The 17,260-nt window shown below is 43.5% G+C and overlaps 3 protein-coding genes across 7 annotated transcripts in view; 2 read left to right on the plus strand and 1 right to left on the minus strand.

Moving 5' to 3' along the window:
* Positions 1–7,363, minus strand: part of LOC6735690 (kazrin) — a 37,266-nt gene extending 29,903 nt beyond the window's left edge. For 3 of the 5 annotated variants that reach the window (XM_016181380.3, XM_039292207.2, XM_016181376.3), the window contains exon 1: positions 7,001–7,363. The gene's annotated coding sequence lies outside the window, so the exon portion shown is untranslated. The remainder of the gene's footprint in view (positions 1–7,000) is intronic. The other 2 variants (XM_016181375.2, XM_016181379.3) reach the window with 1 other exon arrangement.
* A 1,940-nt stretch (positions 7,364–9,303) lies between these two features.
* Positions 9,304–12,492, plus strand: LOC6735692 (RNA polymerase-associated protein Rtf1). The gene is made up of 4 exons (XM_002082572.4): positions 9,304–9,510; positions 9,622–10,579; positions 10,648–11,832; positions 11,891–12,492. Exons 1-4 carry the CDS (start codon positions 9,430–9,432, stop codon positions 11,992–11,994), a joined length of 2,328 nt encoding a protein of 775 aa, XP_002082608.2. The 5' UTR covers positions 9,304–9,429; the 3' UTR covers positions 11,995–12,492.
* A 1,395-nt stretch (positions 12,493–13,887) lies between these two features.
* LOC6735693 (neurotrimin) lies at positions 13,888–16,694 on the plus strand. Its single transcript, XM_002082573.4, has 5 exons — positions 13,888–14,231; positions 15,112–15,591; positions 15,660–16,169; positions 16,233–16,367; positions 16,426–16,694. Exons 1-5 carry the CDS (start codon positions 14,054–14,056, stop codon positions 16,620–16,622), a joined length of 1,500 nt encoding a protein of 499 aa, XP_002082609.1. The 5' UTR covers positions 13,888–14,053; the 3' UTR covers positions 16,623–16,694.
* Positions 16,695–17,260: the final 566 nt, after the last annotated feature.

Consider the following 17,260-nt stretch of genomic DNA (forward strand, 5'->3'; position numbering starts at 1 on the left):
TCGACCGCAGATAACAGGAGCTAAAACCGCATCAAATCATTTCGTGCTAATGGAATTGCTTCAATGCTGATGGAATTTTTATGGTCCAAGAGGGCTTAAGCCAGGGGGTTTTCGACACAACGCAATTTTTCAGCAGCCAACCCAGCAGCAATGGAAAACAGAAATATTTAAAAAATTTCCCACAGTTTTTCAGCCGCTTCCGTGTTGTTTATGGTTATTTGTCAATAATAATGTATGAATGAATGGATGAATGGATGGATGTTTGGTATTCCTGGTCGGATAAACAGTATTCCCTTTTTCGATTGAATTCAATGGTCTTTGGGATCGATCCACAAATAATATTCCCCATCAAACGGGAATTGCATAAATCTGCATTTAAAGCGTTTGGACCAGATAAAAAGCCAATAACAATTTACGATGGCCACTGTCAAGGTAGTCAGAAGTGTCGGGGTGATATTGGATTGCTAAGAGGGTGGAAAAACGCCGGGGTGTCGGGGGTTAATACATCAAAAGAAATTAAAAACACAATCGACCCCAGGGAAAACAGTGGAAAAGCACCGATGAAATAGAAAACGTAAATCAATCGAAACAATGTTATCATAAAATAAATCGAAGTTTCCAAAAAAACACAGAAGCTCTGCTTTATTTGATTTTAGCTGTGCAAAAATAAAACTTTTTAGAGATTTCTATTGCACAGCGACACAAAACCCAGCCAATTGAAACATATTAATTTATACTTTAACTATATTACATTACAACGCATTAACATTAATTGGAAAAAAGTTTCTTTTGGCATCCACAACAAATTAATTGTTCAGCCCAGCTTTGTTTCGGTCAAATTAAAGATTTAAATTAAAGTCTTTGTGTTCTAGAATTGTTTTTGCATAGACTTGTATAATTATTCATTTTTTCATACTTTTTCTTTGTTAGTTTTATGCCGGAAAAATCTGTTTAATTATTTTCCCGCCACATTGTTTGAAATAACTTTTTTCTCAATTCTTCCATTGGCTTATTGTGGATATGCACATAAGCGTCAATATAATGGTGAAGTTTGTTTAATTAAATTTCCACTTATTTGTTTAAATCAATATAAACTCGGTGCACAACTTCGGATTGAATGTGTTTTCTACGAGTATGCGACTTAGTGAATACAAATATGTTCGAATTTTTCATCTGTTAGCAGATGGAAAACTAATATGTAGCAAACGATCATTGTTTTCGTGACTTTAGACCACAGTAGCCGGGTCTCAGAATAATGAACAAACTCCTGACTGCGACCAAGCAAACCGAAAGGGGGGCATTTCTGGTGAGGAAGGGGTGAGCTGAACACGTCGTCTGCCAACAGCACGTGTCATCCGCCCCGTGGACAAATTGTGGGTTGTGGGCGGGAAAAGGTGGGGGGGCGGTACCGCGGGGAAGGAAGTCCGCCAACGTCAGCCAAAATGTCACTCGACGATGAGCAAATAAAACTACCGAAAAATGAACATGAAACCGGTAGTTGGGGGGAGCAGGGAAGTGGAACAGAAACGAAAACCTGACAACCCTGCCAAGTGGGCCATGTTTAGCAGACTGTTGCTTTAGCACTTTTTGTGTGGGTACTTTTCCCTCTGTCTTCGTGGCTCCACATATCCCAGTCTTCATTTGGAAGCCACAGCTTTGAAAAGGATACTCTGTATAATTACGCACACAAAAATATATTTCTAATCTAATTTAATGCACGAAATGTGGCACGTTATTTAGGTTTATTTATGTCGCAAGTTAATAAGATAAACTGGATAAGAGGCGTTATTTTAAATAGGAATAAATATTATATATGGGATTAGAAATGTAAAATCTTATATAGCAGGAACATCTGCATCACTTTGTACCTTCTTCGTTTTCTTGCTGCTCAATTGAGCCCATTGGCTTTAGTTTTTGGCCCTTTTTCTGATGAACAATTACCTGTGGGTCCTGTTGCAAGGATAACCGGGGTTGAATGTGCATGACCCACAATGAGCCCGACCACCTGCACCCCGAATCGTCACCACCCACCTGGCATTAACATGGATATACGGAGGTGAACCAAAATCGTTTTTGTGGTTAACTGGGTGGTTTATGGTTACACATTCGCCCTCCTCTTCTGCCCCATCGCCTTTGTGGGGCTCTCTTTCGCTCCGCAGGCCAACTAATAAATGGGGGCGAGCAGTGGGCGTGGTCGCCCATTTGCTGACCGCATTCACGGAGCTGGCCTCCATTTGGCCTGCTTTGTCTGCAATTAAAAGCAGGCAGTTCAAAGAAACTCAAGCAAAGCCAAGTACACTGGGGAAAAAAAACCCTCCCAACTTTATGACGAGTAATAAAGTTTTTAAAATGCCCTCGCTCTGCTGACATTTATCTTTATAATTCAAATTTTTAGATAAAATATAAAATTACAAAAGTGAATTTTCCGTGTAGCCCAAATCTGTAAGCATTAGATGTTTTTTATAGCCAACAACATCCGCGTTGTCATGGGGGTTATGACAATTTCCCCACAGATGTCATCGAGATGGTATTTTAATTCATTTAATTAAAAGTTTAATTACATTTCTGTACAGCGCCGGATTTGGCAGCCATGAACTCCGTGACATCTGCCAGGCCCATTAGGGCAATACGGATTTCAAAATGCCAGCAGCGACTATCGCAGCATTTTTTGACCACTAATTTCGTTTTGATGCCGATTCGGATTGGGATTTGGATTCCAATTCCGATTTGGATTCGGTCATTTCCCCGCTGGACAGCACAACAATCGGTGACGATTTAATTAATTCGAGCCTCGAGTCCATCAAACAAAAGCCGGAATGATAGAAACGGAATCCGCCGGAGCGCGAATACAATGAAAATTTATTCGATTCAAGTGCCAGCCACCCACCATCAGTCAGTCAGTCAGACACCCACCGGTCACCACCGAACCACCCACCCACATACATAGAGTATACTCGTATACCCACCTCCCATATGTCCGATGCCTGCTGAGCCCGGGTTTATCATTCTGATCACGTAACTTGTGTGTGCCACCAGCACTTTTTCATTTTCATTCACTTAGGCCGCTCGGATGGTGGAGCATGTGGTGTTTTGGAGCGGGGGCATCTTATAGAGTCTAAGTCTCTTGCCCTATAATGAAATGATTTCTCTTGACGCTTCGCCGATTCGCGTGGGCTGTGATTTCTTGCTCTGGTTGCTCCGGTGGCTCCAACTTGGAGCTTCGGCTTGGAGCTGAATGGGATGGCACTAGCTTCTGCCTTTTGCTTTCGTTCGGCTCGGTCGTGCATCATTAACCCACTGGCGACCAACGAGGGACTGACATTGAACTCACACTCACGCTTGTGCGTTTGGCTGAGTGCCAAGGAATTCAGAAAGTTGTAATTCAATTAAAGTTTAATTGGCCCGCAAGCAATTGGCGTAACTTGGGCAATGAATGTTTTATAACAATTTAAAATCAAATTTCTAGCAGATTTTCTAGCGCATCGAATCTTTAGTTTATCTCAAGTGCACTTGTGTGGTACCTAGCTTAGAAAAACAATTGTAACTATTTTAACAACATGTTAAATAAATGTAAAATACCATTCTTAAAATTGTTGTAATGAACAATTCAGATCAATGAATCCAAGATACAAACTAATTTGCATGCATAAACGTATTTGGGAATTAAATTAAGGATTCAACCGGAATTTACTATTGTAGATTAAATGAATCGTAATATTTTTCGGGAAACTCATTAGTTAGTCACACTTGCACGAAGTAGTTAAAATACTTGGAAACTTGTAAAAGTTAATTGATCAGAAGTTTAATAGGTCCGCAATCATAAAATATTAGGTTTTCAATTCTTTTGAAATATCTTATTTCTATGTAATAATTGAAGTGCAAGAAATGAGACATCGCTTGTTGCATTCTAAATCAATAAGTTACAACTGCATCTCGAGTGTCTCATTAATTCGATAGGAAAAGTAAGAAATAATGAGACATTGAGTTTGTTTCCTATTGTTTCACTACTTAAGTCTTCTTGAACATAACAGAGTTTGGGATAAAGTTGAGATATAAGTTTTCGATCTATTTTACCTTTTCGCCAAGCTAAGCTGTGTGTTTTTCGTGATTTTGTTGGTTTTGTCGCAACATTATTAATTTACAGAGAGGAGATTACGAGCCGTGCATACATTTTAGTCATCTCTTAGCGGCGAAACTTGCATTTATGTAGTTTTCGTATTCTTTGGCGGGAAAGGGGTGGCTATCACGCAACGTGGGAAATGGTAATAAATGCTGGGTTTGGTTGGTTTGTTGCCAAAGCTGTCGACAGCGCAGTTTGCACCTGGCGCTGCTTCGACCTCTGCCGCCTTTGTTACCTCTGCCACATGCCACACGCAATCTAATTTAGCTGGCGAAATACGTGCTAAGCTTGGCAATGGTGAAATGGGAAATGGGAGGATGGAAACATGGAAATGCGGAAAAATTGGGGCCAGGCCACGCCCCAAAGTTCGAGTGGCCTCAAAAGGGGTTACTTTCCGGCAGTGGTTATAATGCGCCTAATGTATTAAGCTTCCTAATCCGATGTGGGAAATGGCTTTAAAGCAGCCCGGGCACTTCGATAATTCTTTGTCCAGGAAAACTCGGTGTGTCACAGTTCGGCGCTGAATTTCCATGGCAAGCGGTGCAGCTCAAAGCAATTATTTCGAGAGCCGGAGCTCCTCGCCGGGATTTATGCTCGTTATTCCGTCAGTCGTTGCTCTGTGCATCTTCAAGCTGCATTCTCCGGCTGAATTATTCATGCCTTTGTCGCTTCTTGTTGCTCTGCCCTCCGAGAGGCGAGTCCTCGCCCAAGGGTTGCAGCATCCTTGAGGGTTGGCCCGGGCAACAGGCCGTGCCACCCTCCCGGCCATCCTCCCAGCCTCCCAAACCGCCCACCAACCACCCCCCGCTCGCAGGAAAACGGGGAACGTCTTTGGCTTTGTGCATTTCGCAGTTTCGGATGTACAGGGAAAAACAAACTAGTTATTTCGTTTGAATTAAGTGTATAGATTCCAGCAGAGGAGTGAACAACCATACTCTGTGGTATTTGTTTAGATTTTTAATAGAATGTGGAATTCTGTTTTGTTAGTATTTATTTAAATACATTCATCCACCAGCTACTTTAAAATAATAAATGCGATTTTTTTCCTATTAAAGTAAATGCAAATATAAAATATTTCCATGGTGAGATCAGACAACGGATAAAAGCAAGTTTATGCAAATAAACCCCATTTTAATGGCTAGTTTTTTATTTTATTTTTTTTTGCTCAGTGAAATCCGTAATCCTGCTGTCAGAAAAGGCCATTATAGCTGTTGCACACTGGCAAATCCGAAAGCAATTTCTGCAGCATTAATCATCCCCAGCCCCCAGCCCCATCCCGCATCCTGATGCCCCCAGAACCCTAAAAGCAACTGACTCGCTTATCTGCCGTCCGGCCATTTCGGTTTAATGTTGACAAAACGCATTTTAAGCACTTCAGAGTTCGCCTCGTCGTATTTTCTTTTGTTTAGCCGACACATGTGAGTGTGTTTCCCTCTGATTTGAGTTTTCTGCCGGCTAAATTTGCATTGGAAATGTGCGCAGGGCCCAGCAGGCTGGGCAATGGAGTCCTTTTCCCGGCCGGAGCCCAAGTGGCCAGCAGGAGCAGCCTTTGTCCAGCGGTCACTCCACAGGCATTGTTTATTCAGCCCAAACCCTTAGGTGTATAGCTTCTGTTTTGCCTGCGTGCGTGTGCCTAACCTTTTGAACGGGTTCTTTATGGCCCAGAACGAGGACGTATAATCGAAATCTTTGAGGAGTGGCTCTGGGAAATTGGAAAGGGCAACACTGACTAGATTTCAAAATTAAAAGAGTCTAGAGGCCCCACACGTCCAGATAAATGCTTTGCCAACAGTCTTTCCCAGCTCAAATTTATCTAATTTGTTAAGACAATAGCCTACAATAGTTGCAGAAAATAGAGCAATGGGTTTTGAAACCGGCAAACAAAGCACTCGGGGTTAACTAAAACGTGAGCTTAAAATATGTTAAAATTGAGCTTAAGGTCTTAAATCAAAGTTAGCACAACTTTAAAAAGAATCTGAAGATGGTTTCCAGGGGAAAAACTTATCATGTTTGACTTAAGCGGAGTATGTAAGCCAACTTTATGTAAAGTGTGTGTATCGACATCCAACATATTTTGCAGCTTGGTCCGATTTTCAAAATTAAAATGCACAGCTTCCAAATCAAATTACTCGCCAAAACTCAACCACTAATTGCGCAAATTATTTGGAGTTATTTCCTAATTTGTATTCTCTGCTGACCGAGATAGTTGGCAGCCATTCATTTCAGTCAGCAGCACCGAACCAGGCCAATTAATATTCATTTGGCCCAAACTCACCCGCTCAACACTTTCTAGCTGGGTGGAAAATCCTTTATTTAGCGAGCAACTTTCCGCGCTTGTTTTTCTTTATAGTTTATTCTCTTTTTTTTTTGGACGCGCGGGTTTTTGTAATTCCCCAGTTAGCTGTTGACGTTGTTTCTCCAGCTGCAAATGCACGACAAATTAACAGCCAGAAAGAGACAGCCAGGCGGGCCCAGAAAGAGACGGGTAGCACAAAGGGCAAAAAAAAAAAAATAAAGGAAAATATAGGGGGAAAGCCACGCCCGCGGCTTGGCCACAAAAAATATTGAAAAACTGCGGAAAATGCGGAAAACTAAAACTCTGTCACTCGCTGCTCTGTGAGATTTGTTTTAACAACAAAAAATGTGGTCTTGGGAAGAAAGAGTTTATTCAAGCAGCATAAACCCAAAACACACTCAGAAAAAAGTTAGGTAAATTTAATATTCAGACATCAAATCTATATAATTAAATAAAGCGATTTTGGAATTATAATGATGTATTTGTACATTTATAACAATATTCTGATATGCATATACATAGATAAAATTTAGGTTTTAAGTTAAGTCCAAGCTGAAGTTTCAGTGCATCCACCCCATCCTCACCTTTTCCGTTATGTGAGGCTCAACGCTCAGCGGGCCATGTTTTTATTGGATTTTTCCTCTTGTTTTCCTTTTTCTATTTTCGTGAGATTTTCGCACCACAAAACACTGAACCGACACACTTGTGTTAAATATTTTTTCTTTCTTTGCCTATTTGCGTTTAGTATTTTATGGGCTTTTTGTTTGCAACCACCCCCGTCTGCACTTCACTTGAAAACACTACGCTACACGGTCGCCAAAGCACTACACTACTACACTACACTATGCTGCGATGGACCGTTATTGGAGCTGGCGTTTACCGTTATTCGCTCCGCACTCGCGAGCTTCTTTCGTTGAACTGGCGAAAAAGAAAAAAACGCAGTCAAATTCACCAGCGAACTTTGCTAGTTTTTACAGCTAGGTGAGCCGAGCTTTAATGGCCGCTCTCGCTCTCTCGAGAAAATGGTTTCTTCCACTCCCTCTCACTCTTTCTTACCACTTTTGGCAAAACAGCCGGCGCAACAAAAACGCAACGCCAACGCAACAGCGCCGCCGGACAAGAGCTTTCAACCCAAAAATGGCAAAAACAAAGCGGGGGCCATGGACAACCCCCTTGGGCGTTCGCAGCTCTCGTTTGCTCTCTCTCTCTCTACCGCCCTCACTCTCTCGCTCTGCTGCGCATGCTCCAAAGCTGAGCTTCAAAGCTCCGAGCTCGGCATTTCGGGGGTGGATCGTCGGGGGTTGGGTGGTTAATGCGAAATCCATCTACAGGGGTCGCTGCGAAATGGCCTTGTATTACAGAATCCGCAGATCAACAAATTAATGGGAAAATATATTGTTTACAGGATTTAAGAAACTTATGGGCAAGGGTAGTTCATAATGTTTATTATGTTTCAAAGGCTCTTATTGAAGGCATATTTGAAGTGCAATGCACAATTTTAAAGAGAGATTTATAGTAACAGAAGAAGTAATTTATTTGTTCATCACGTTGAGAACTCACTGTTTTGAAATATGGTTTTTCGGGTGGGCGGTGGCATCGGGTGGGTTGTTTTCATGAGCTGTCGCATTGCTGCTGTTCTAGTCGTAGTCGTTGTTGCTGCAGAATGTGCACTTTGTTGAATGTGCAATGGGCTTCCTCATGGCGCTGTTATTGTTGCTACAACTGCTGCTACTGCAAATTGCCCCGCAGCATTTAAGGCGAATTATGAAAGTTCGTATGTGGGTGCGTGTTCCACCCTCCGCCCCGAAAAACCCACCCCTTTCGCCCCCGCTGGCAGACTGAACTTAGGGAAAGCGCGCTCGAGGGACCTGCAAAACGCCTGCATTTTAATTAATATTGATTGTAAGTTATTTTCCGAGAGAGGAAGGGAGGCAGCAGGTACGGCTTTAATTTAGTTTTCAAAATGTGTTTTTGCGTGGGGCACAAACAAGTACATAACCCACTTACCAGCGTGCAGACAAATGTTTGCCTATTACAGGGTACACAAAGTCAGCATTCCCGCCCAGCCATTCGGTATCATCATGCAAATTGAAGGGGGCTGGGATAGGGATAATGGGGATGCCGAAATTTGCATTTCAATTCTGCCGTCGCCGGCATTTCCATTCCCCTGCACCTCCACCCACGTCCCCACCCCGCCCCTTATGTTTACCTTGCTCGAACAGCTTCGCCGTATTTTTTCAACTCTGCTTTAAGTGTGATTCAGTGTTGCGCTCGACAGCGCGGCAAAATGTGCACGTGCTGCACCAGCCGCAAGGTATTTCCCCGCAGTGAATGTAAGCAGTGGTGGGTGGTAGGTCCTGTCGCGTCCTGTCCGAGCTTAAAAAACTCCAAAAGGAATTGGGCTCGAGTTCAAAATAAGCGATTATTTAAGGGTGCCACATGACATACAAGGGTTCTAAATTACTTAAAAAGGAGAGTCTGATATGTTAAAAAAAATCAATCAAAGGGCCTACTCTTCGTTTTAAGTTTGGTTTTTTTTAACATTTTTACAAACAAAACGAGTTCGACGAGTAGTTATCAAGGATATAAAGATATAATATTGTTTATATTCGTTATTGTTATTATTACTATTATGTTAGAACAACTTGCTTATACAAAAAAAGCTGAATTTAACTGGGTAATTTCACTCAAAATGCAATTGAATTTATGAACACGATATGTTGTTTTTTTTTTTTAAAAAAAAAAATACATATAAGACGGTGATTCCCCATTAGCCCTATTGAAACTGTTCCCACTCAATGTGTTCCCTGGGATCAAATAGTTTTCCCGCGCTTACAGCTGACAGCTCGATTACTGTTGCCAGCCCTAGTATATCGATAGCACGTAGCGAGGACAGACAAAGCCCCGATAGGCCATATCACACTCGTTGCCATCTCCAACGGCACGCACTAAAATTTTTTCGTTCTGGTTTGGTTAAATTTTATTTGTAAGTAAGGCCAGGAATCGATCAGAAATGGGCAAACGGCGGACGCAATCCCTGATCGACTCCAACTCCAGCGATAGCGACAGCGAGTCCGAGACCAACCTGGAATCGGTGAGTGGCTATAGAATAGATCAAATGCCTCATCCGCGCCCCTTTCTCCATATTGCGATGTAACGAAAATCAATATAAATACTGAAAATACACCTTATATGTAAACCCCAGGACCTGATGTCACTTGCCAAGAAGCGGAAGAAGCCCCAAACGGCGGCCAAGTCGAGTTCCCGCTCCGACTCCGATTCCGACTGGGCCAACAACAAAGCTGGAGCTCCCTCCTCCAAGAAGAAGAAGCGCCAGAAGCCCAGCAGAGACTCCAGCTCCTCGGAGTCCAATTGGGATGACGACAGTCAGGATGAGAGGCAGCCAGCGAGGCAGAGTCCTGCACAGGCGCAACAGGAGCACAAGCCTCCGGAGCAAGCCTCTCAGGCCGCCCAGCTCAGCGAGCAGGAGGAGGGGGAGGTATCCGATAGCGATTCCGACAAGTCCAAGTCCAACTCCTCCTCATCCGGCTCCGACTCCTCTAGTTCTTCCTCCAGCTCTGACTCGGAATTCGACGACGGTTTCGATGATGACCTCATGGGCGATGATGAGGATCGAAGGCGTCTCAATGGTTTGTCCGAGAAGGAGCGTGAAACTGAAATTTACAAGCGCATTGAGCAGCGAGAGATTATGCGAACACGCTGGGAAATCGAACGGAAACTGAAACTGGCGAGGCGCGGCGAGAAAAACCAAGAGAAGTCCAAGAACAAAGGGGAACGGGCCAAGAAGAAGAAGGAAAAGCGCGAGAAGAAGGCGAGGAAGGCCAGGGAAGCCCAGGCGCCCTTGCCAACTCAAGCTTCCACATCCACACTCTTAGATGTGGAACCCAAGCCCAGCAACGAAGTACGGTCAGCGAGTCCGTTGTCCACGCCCGCCCTTAACCGAGATGCGGCTTCCACTTCAGCGGCAGTGGCCAGTATTATGCCCGACGATGCAGCTTCCTCCGCTGGCGTCTCTGATTACTTTGATCACAAGGAACGTTCCAAGGAGCGTAAGAAGAACGTGGAGGCCAACAAGACGGACGACAAGAGGAGCAATGCCATGGCCTTATTAAAAGCCAAAAGAGAGGGCAAGGCCAAAAGAGGTAAGCATCAATCGTTCATAATAGTCATACGACTCTAACGTGTTTTTTTTTTTCCATTCTCCTTGCAGAGGAGGAGGAAGCCAAACGCCTGGCAGAAAAAGATCGTGATGACGACAAGGAGGAACTCGATAGCGTATCTGGTTGTAAATCGGCCGTGAAACTGAAAGCCTCTGAAATATACTCAGACGACTCAGGCAGCAGCGATTGGGATGAGGAAGAAAAGCCCGCGGGCAAACGTTCACGCTCCAACAGCAGCAAGGCCTCCAGCGAATCCGAGGACGAAGAAAAGGCGCCTCAGCGGCCCGTTTTTATAACCACACGCGAGGATCTTAACAAATTGCGTCTATCTCGCTACAAAATGGAGCGATTTGTGAACTTGCCAATCTTTGAGAGCACTGTACTCAACTGCTTTGTCCGGATAAGCATCGGAAACAATGGCCAGAAACCCGTGTATCGAGTGGCCGAAATTGTGGGAGTGGTTGAGACGGGGAAGATCTACAGTCTGGGCACTACACGAACCAATCGTGGATTGAGACTTAAGCACGGAACCCAGGAGCGGGTCTTCCGACTCGAATTCATTTCGAACCAGGAGTTTACGGAGAACGAGTTCAACAAGTGGAACGAGGTCTGCCAGCAGTCGCACGTCCAGATGCCAACGATTGATCTAATAGCGATCAAGCAGAACGACATCAAGAAAGCACTGAACTACGAGTTTAAGGACGAGGACGTGGACAAGATCGTGGAGGAGAAGAACCGCTTCCGGAACCGACCCACCAATTATGCGATGAAGAAAACCTGCCTGATGAAGGAGCGAGATGCAGCCATGTTGCGGGGTGATTACGACATTGCACAGGATCTGGGACAACAAATCGACGAGCTGGAGAACCGAGCCTCTGAGCTCGACAAAAGAAGATCCCATACCCTAAATCTGATCTCCTACATAAACGACAGGAACAGGAAAAAGAATGTGGAGGACGCTGAGAAGGCAATTTTAGAGGAGGCTCGGGCCAACAAAGGCCTCAAGATCTCGGATCCCTTTACACGTCGCATTACTCAACCGCGCATGGGCTTCAAGGGTGCCAAGAAGGACGAGGATGACATGCAGTTGGCACCTCTGCCACCGCCACCCCCAGGAAAAAAGAGGCCCAACGAAGCAGGAACTTCGAGTGCAAGCGTCAGGCCCACGGACTCCAAGGATTACAGTCTCTACTCACTGCATGACTTTGACATTGACCTAGATGTTCCGCTACCAGGTATGTAACTAACATTTTGTTGCAGTTAAGCAATGGACATAACCACTTTCTTTTTTAGTTAATACGAATTCAGTGCCCAAGCCGGCTAGCAAACCAGCTGAAACAGTCTCCAAACGTTCGCTGAATCTAGAGGATTACAAAAAAAAGCGAGGTCTTATATAGAAAATGATGTCGCTGGTCCATTCATATTGACAAAGCGTCACATGTTTACGTCCTAGTTTAGTGTAGTGCCCAAATGACTACAGCGATTGTTTGCTTCAAAGACTCAACCAACTTAAAGAGCAACAAAGAAACGACGAGCAATCAGCTCGGCTTATAGTTACAGTTCATATATATATAATTAGGTTGACACAGAAAGTTTTAGATAGGTCGGGCGAGGCGAAGAATTGAATATCCCAATCGAGGATACTTTCCCTGTATGTGTTTGTTTTGTTTCACTATTATGATATAATTTTTAGAAAAATTATGCAAGCAGCACTTAAGAATGAACAGTAATTTCGAACATTTGGAATGCCTATGCTGATAACGAACTCATTTAAGTATATATTTTGAACTTTTTATAGTTTTAAGCTAAAAATGTTATAACGAAAATAGTAAGACCCCATCCAGCCTAATCATTTCCAACGATTTGTTCAATAAATTAACAACTCACATAATTTATACGGAATTAGTTTTCAGCGAAGACTTAATTGTTTACTCAGGCAAATTTGAAGGATATTCCATGGACAAATATAAAGAGGATGATCAAGCGAGTATGTATCCGTTGGTTGTAACCGTTCAATGCTGTATTAGATTTAGGCGAAATTCATCAGTTGTAGCAACAGCTTTCATATACTTAAATATACACATATAAATATTATTTATAATAAAGAAAAAGACTTAAATCATGTTATTGATCACTACATAGCATAGTATTGGGATACGAGCTGTGTAGTATTTGTTATCTTGTACTCTTGGCGCTTTTTCCCTCATAAACAGCAATGAAAAGTAAACTTATGGTCACCATTCTGGACTGGCTTAGCTTAAGATCGCCCCAGTTGGCTCCTCTTAATTGGTTTGCAGTCTGTTTGCGCAGCTGGCTGACTCCTTTCATGTTCTCACCAAATTAATTCAATTAATTCGATGAAATTGTCTTTTAATTGAACACGATCGCGTTTCGTCAGAGGGGAAAACGTTTTTCAAGATCTGCAAATATATAAAGAGACTTTAACGGTCAATATTTGAAAGACATATTCGATCCGTCATATTGAAAGCCACATCTTGCTCTGATGCAATCGATCGAAATACATGCTAAATAGGATGCTAATTTGAAATAAACTTGAATTGATCGCTCTATAATGCACTTCCGCTCGAATATTTTCCAAGTTGGTTTGTTCTGTCTTTTTGGGAACCTCGCAGTGCCGAACATATTGTTCCCAAATGGTGAATGTGACTGATCCGATCACAATGATGACGACTTGGATGGGGGCACCATTGTGGCACAATGACATTTTATCTCGGAATATGCAACAGCAGCACGTTCTCTGAAGCGGAGAGTGTAATAGATCAGCGACGGAATCTCGATTCTGAATCCGAAAACTACCGATGCGTGGCCCATGCAAATGTTCTTGCAGCGACATCGGTGTGGGTGCATCCCACAGTCACTTACACACACACATCTCCCATCAATGCACCATGAAAAATTGTATCAATAAGTGAAATCTCCGATATAGTCAGCTACTTCAACCCGTCTATAAGGATTGCTATCATCCATTATCAAGTAAGTTCGATCAGGGAAAGTATATGTTATGTTCAACTAGAACCATATCTTATAGCATCGTATATAGATTTCTAGTAGTGCTCCCCCTTTTTCTTTCTGTGTACCCATGTGGGAGAATCCCCTTGACGGCGACTAATCAACCGGCATCGGCATGCCTTATACACAAGTGCTGGGTGCTGTCCAGCGACAGCGGCTTCTTCATCGTCACCCCGGACTCGAGCATCTTCCATTGTCCGCCCCTCGGGGCTCCACTGTACATGTGCGTCTGTGGTGGTGCAGTGTGTGCGGCTCAGGGGACGCCAACTGTGGCTTCAGCTCAAGCGATCAGTTCAAAGTTGACTTCGTCGCGGACCAGAGCGGACCGTTCTAATTCCGACACGCGACCGTGAATTATAGAATTACCAAATCACAGTGTAATTTAATTTAAAGAAATATAGCTAAAAAAAACTAAGAGAAAATAAAATGACACCCCATATGTGCTCAGTTGTGAGGTGTTTGTTTGTGGCCCTCATCCTTGGCCAAGTGCAAGCCGAACTGGATTTTAACAACGATCTCGAAAACAGTCAAAAGTTCAAGAGCATACCAACCACAGTGAAAACCTATGAGAACGACACAGTGCAGCTTCCATGCACCTTAAACAGTAAGTGATTAACTAAATGCGGTACTAATCTTAGTGCACATTGTGGGTATTTCTGGCGATTAGCCCCGCGTTTGGGGCCTTGAGTCGGCCACCAGCAGCAATTGGCCATAACAATGAGATTTAATTCGATTGAAGAAATGAACTCACAATGCCACAAATGGAGGTATTATCCGACAATAATAGAGCTCCGGCGGAGAAAGTCCAGAAGCGGATTCTATTAATTGAACGCTTAACACACTTAGCGGCGCATTCAAGTCGCCGTGCAAGACCCTCCCGAGACATATTGTTAAATGGCCAATTAAAGGATTATTGACAGAAGCAATTACACTTTCAAAGGGTTACAAGATTACACAAACTTACAAATTAGCGTGTGTGCGGGAAGCCCACAGAGTCGTCAAAATCCACCCCATGAAGAAATATTTAACTAAGCCTTTCACTTTCACATGCCAATATAGGATATTTACAAAAGTTTTTAGTTACATTTTAAAGTAATATAATCATAAATAATCCTGTATTTATAATGTATATTTCTGTTATACATATTTTTAAGAAATATCATTTTGACTAGATCTGCTTAGTGTATTGAAATTTTCGTTAGCTAAAACATCTTTGAGATACAACGGATACTTTTTATTCTACATATATCGATGATCAATGCAAACAATTTGGGCTTCGAGCGGATGCTATTGTTTATTCTCATTTATCTTGGCAGTGAGATAAGCGCCAGATAACTGTTAAGATTCGAGATACAATTCTGCTGAATTCTGTTCTGTTCTCTTGAATATCTGGTAGATAAAAATGGAATTCGCGAATGCCCTATAAAACATAAAAATAAAAACACATAATCATGATCATAAACTGTATTACCTCACATACCCAGCTCCCTTCCGCTACGTCCGCTGGCATCGTGACGATGTGGCTCTGGTGGACTCCAGACACCCGGAGCTCCCGCCCCCGGATCGCATAATGCTCTGGCCAAATGGCAGCCTGCAGGTGGCCAACGTGCAGTCCAGTGACACCGGGGACTACTACTGCGAAATGAACTCGGACTCGGGTCATGTGGTCCAGCAGCACGCCATCGAAGTGCAATTGGCTCCACAGGTGCTTATTGAACCATCGGATCTCACGGAGCAGCGGATAGGTGCCACTTTGGAAGTGGTGTGCGAAGCCCAGGGAGTACCCCAGCCGGTCATCACCTGGCGCTTGAACGGCAATGTCATCCAGCCACAGAGTAACACGGGGAATCGGCAAAGCCTAATCCTGGATATCAAGTCGAGGAACCAGGCGGGCCTCATAGAATGCGTGGCCAGCAATGGAGTGGGTGAGCCAGCGGTGGCCAATGTCTACCTCCATGTGCTATGTGAGTAATTAACTTTCAAGACAACTTGAGCAATTAACTTTAACTTACTGACCTTCTCGAATCGACAGTTTCGCCCGAGGTGAGCATACCCCAACCCGTGGTGTACACCAAACTGGGCTCCCGTGCCCATCTTGAGTGCATTGTGGAGGCGGCACCGGCGGCCACGGTTAAGTGGTTCCACCACGGACTGCCGGTGGCACTGGGAGCCCACTCCACCACCCACGAGTCGGAATTGCAGACGAACCGGTCGGTGGATCACTACGTAAACGCCGTGCGTCACATGCTGGTGGTGAAGAGCGTGAGGAACGCGGATATGGGGCAGTACGAGTGCCGCGCCAGCAATCAGATATCCGTGAAAAGCGGAAGTGTTGAGCTGACCGGCCGCCCGATGCCCTGCCTTTTCAAGATCAACCCGGGCACCCAGAGCTCCACGTCGCATGTCCTCGTTTGGCAGACCGAGAGCCTGCTGCCCATCATGGAGTTCAAGCTCAAGTTCCGACAGATCCCCTCGAAAAATGTCACTCGCCAGGTTAGAACCAACTGGACAGAGCTCACGATTCCCGCTCAAGCCACAAATGGTAAGGATACCCTTAAGCTTTTATCCCTTAATTTTCTATTCACGTTCACAACGTTTCATCTAGGACTCATCTATATAACCACATACACTCTACATGGCCTCCAGCCCGCTAGTCTCTACGAAGTTTCCGTTTTGGCCAGAAATAGTTTTGGTTGGAGCGACAATAGCAAGATAGTGCGTTTTGCCACAGGTGGAGAAGGTGAGTTAATACAGATTACATATGAATTCGTTGATTTATTTCCCTCTAACTTCCAAAGTTGAACTACCCAACTATTCGACTGAATCGGAGCTTCAGGACGATTTGACCGAAGAGGACTTCCACAACGAAATCACCCAGAGATCTGAGGTTCTATCGGCCAGCATGATGTTCAACTCGGGCTCAGTTAATGGGCGCGGAATCAGTGCCTTTATATATTCCTTATGTCTTATAAATATATTACGATTAATAAGTTAGATCTAATCTTAAAATATACTACTCTAATTCGAATAAATAAACATTCAATGCTGAGTGATGCGTTAGCGCATATATGATTCATATTGAGATTGCTTCTGCTGAATAATACTTCCGTAAAAAAGGTGAGATAACATTTTTCTGAGCAGTGTATCATAGTAAAGTGATAATGCTTGTGACTATGATACTATATTTATCATTGACTGCAATGAAATATACATAAGTCAAGCGAAGGCATTTCCTTTTTATTATAAAATTAATAAACTACGGTTATTTTTTATAGTTTTAGTAATAAATGTATTCAAAAGACAACATAAATAGAAATATAATCAAAAGAAGCCTAAGAACCATTATTAAACTTACAAGGAGTTAAAAAAGGCGGCCTCCAGTGCGTATGTGTAATATGTTTAACTGGAGACTTGGTAAATTTAAGAAGAAAATCTCTGCATTTGTGAACCCATAAGCCCCAGCAAACAACTTCGAGGGTACTTTTTCAGTATAGGGCTTCCTCTTTGAACTTCAATTGGCAGTGACATTGCGGACAGCTAACGCATCTTTCAGGCCCCAAGACCCAAAGACTCCCGCTCTCCTCTCTCCCTCACTCTCTCTCTCTACCCGAACTCTCTCTCTGCAAATGGACT

The sequence above is a fragment of the Drosophila simulans genome, chromosome 2R (assembly GCF_016746395.2).
Source record: "Drosophila simulans strain w501 chromosome 2R, Prin_Dsim_3.1, whole genome shotgun sequence".
NCBI lineage: Eukaryota > Metazoa > Arthropoda > Insecta > Diptera > Drosophilidae > Drosophila > Drosophila simulans.

Bases quoted from the DNA above. Each gene is read 5' to 3' on its own strand.
- LOC6735692 (XM_002082572.4), top strand. From the start codon at position 9,430: ATGGGCAAACGGCGGACGCAATCCCTGATCGACTCCAACTCCAGCGAT. The intron at 9,511-9,621 runs GTGAGTGGCTAT...TGTAAACCCCAG, and splicing joins CCGAGACCAACCTGGAATCG to GACCTGATGTCACTTGCCAA. The intron at 10,580-10,647 runs GTAAGCATCAAT...TTCTCCTTGCAG, and splicing joins AGAGGGCAAGGCCAAAAGAG to AGGAGGAGGAAGCCAAACGC.
- LOC6735693 (XM_002082573.4), top strand. From the start codon at position 14,054: ATGACACCCCATATGTGCTCAGTTGTGAGGTGTTTGTTTGTGGCCCTC. The intron at 15,592-15,659 runs GTGAGTAATTAA...TCGAATCGACAG, and splicing joins TGTCTACCTCCATGTGCTAT to TTTCGCCCGAGGTGAGCATA. The intron at 16,170-16,232 runs GTAAGGATACCC...CGTTTCATCTAG, and splicing joins TCCCGCTCAAGCCACAAATG to GACTCATCTATATAACCACA.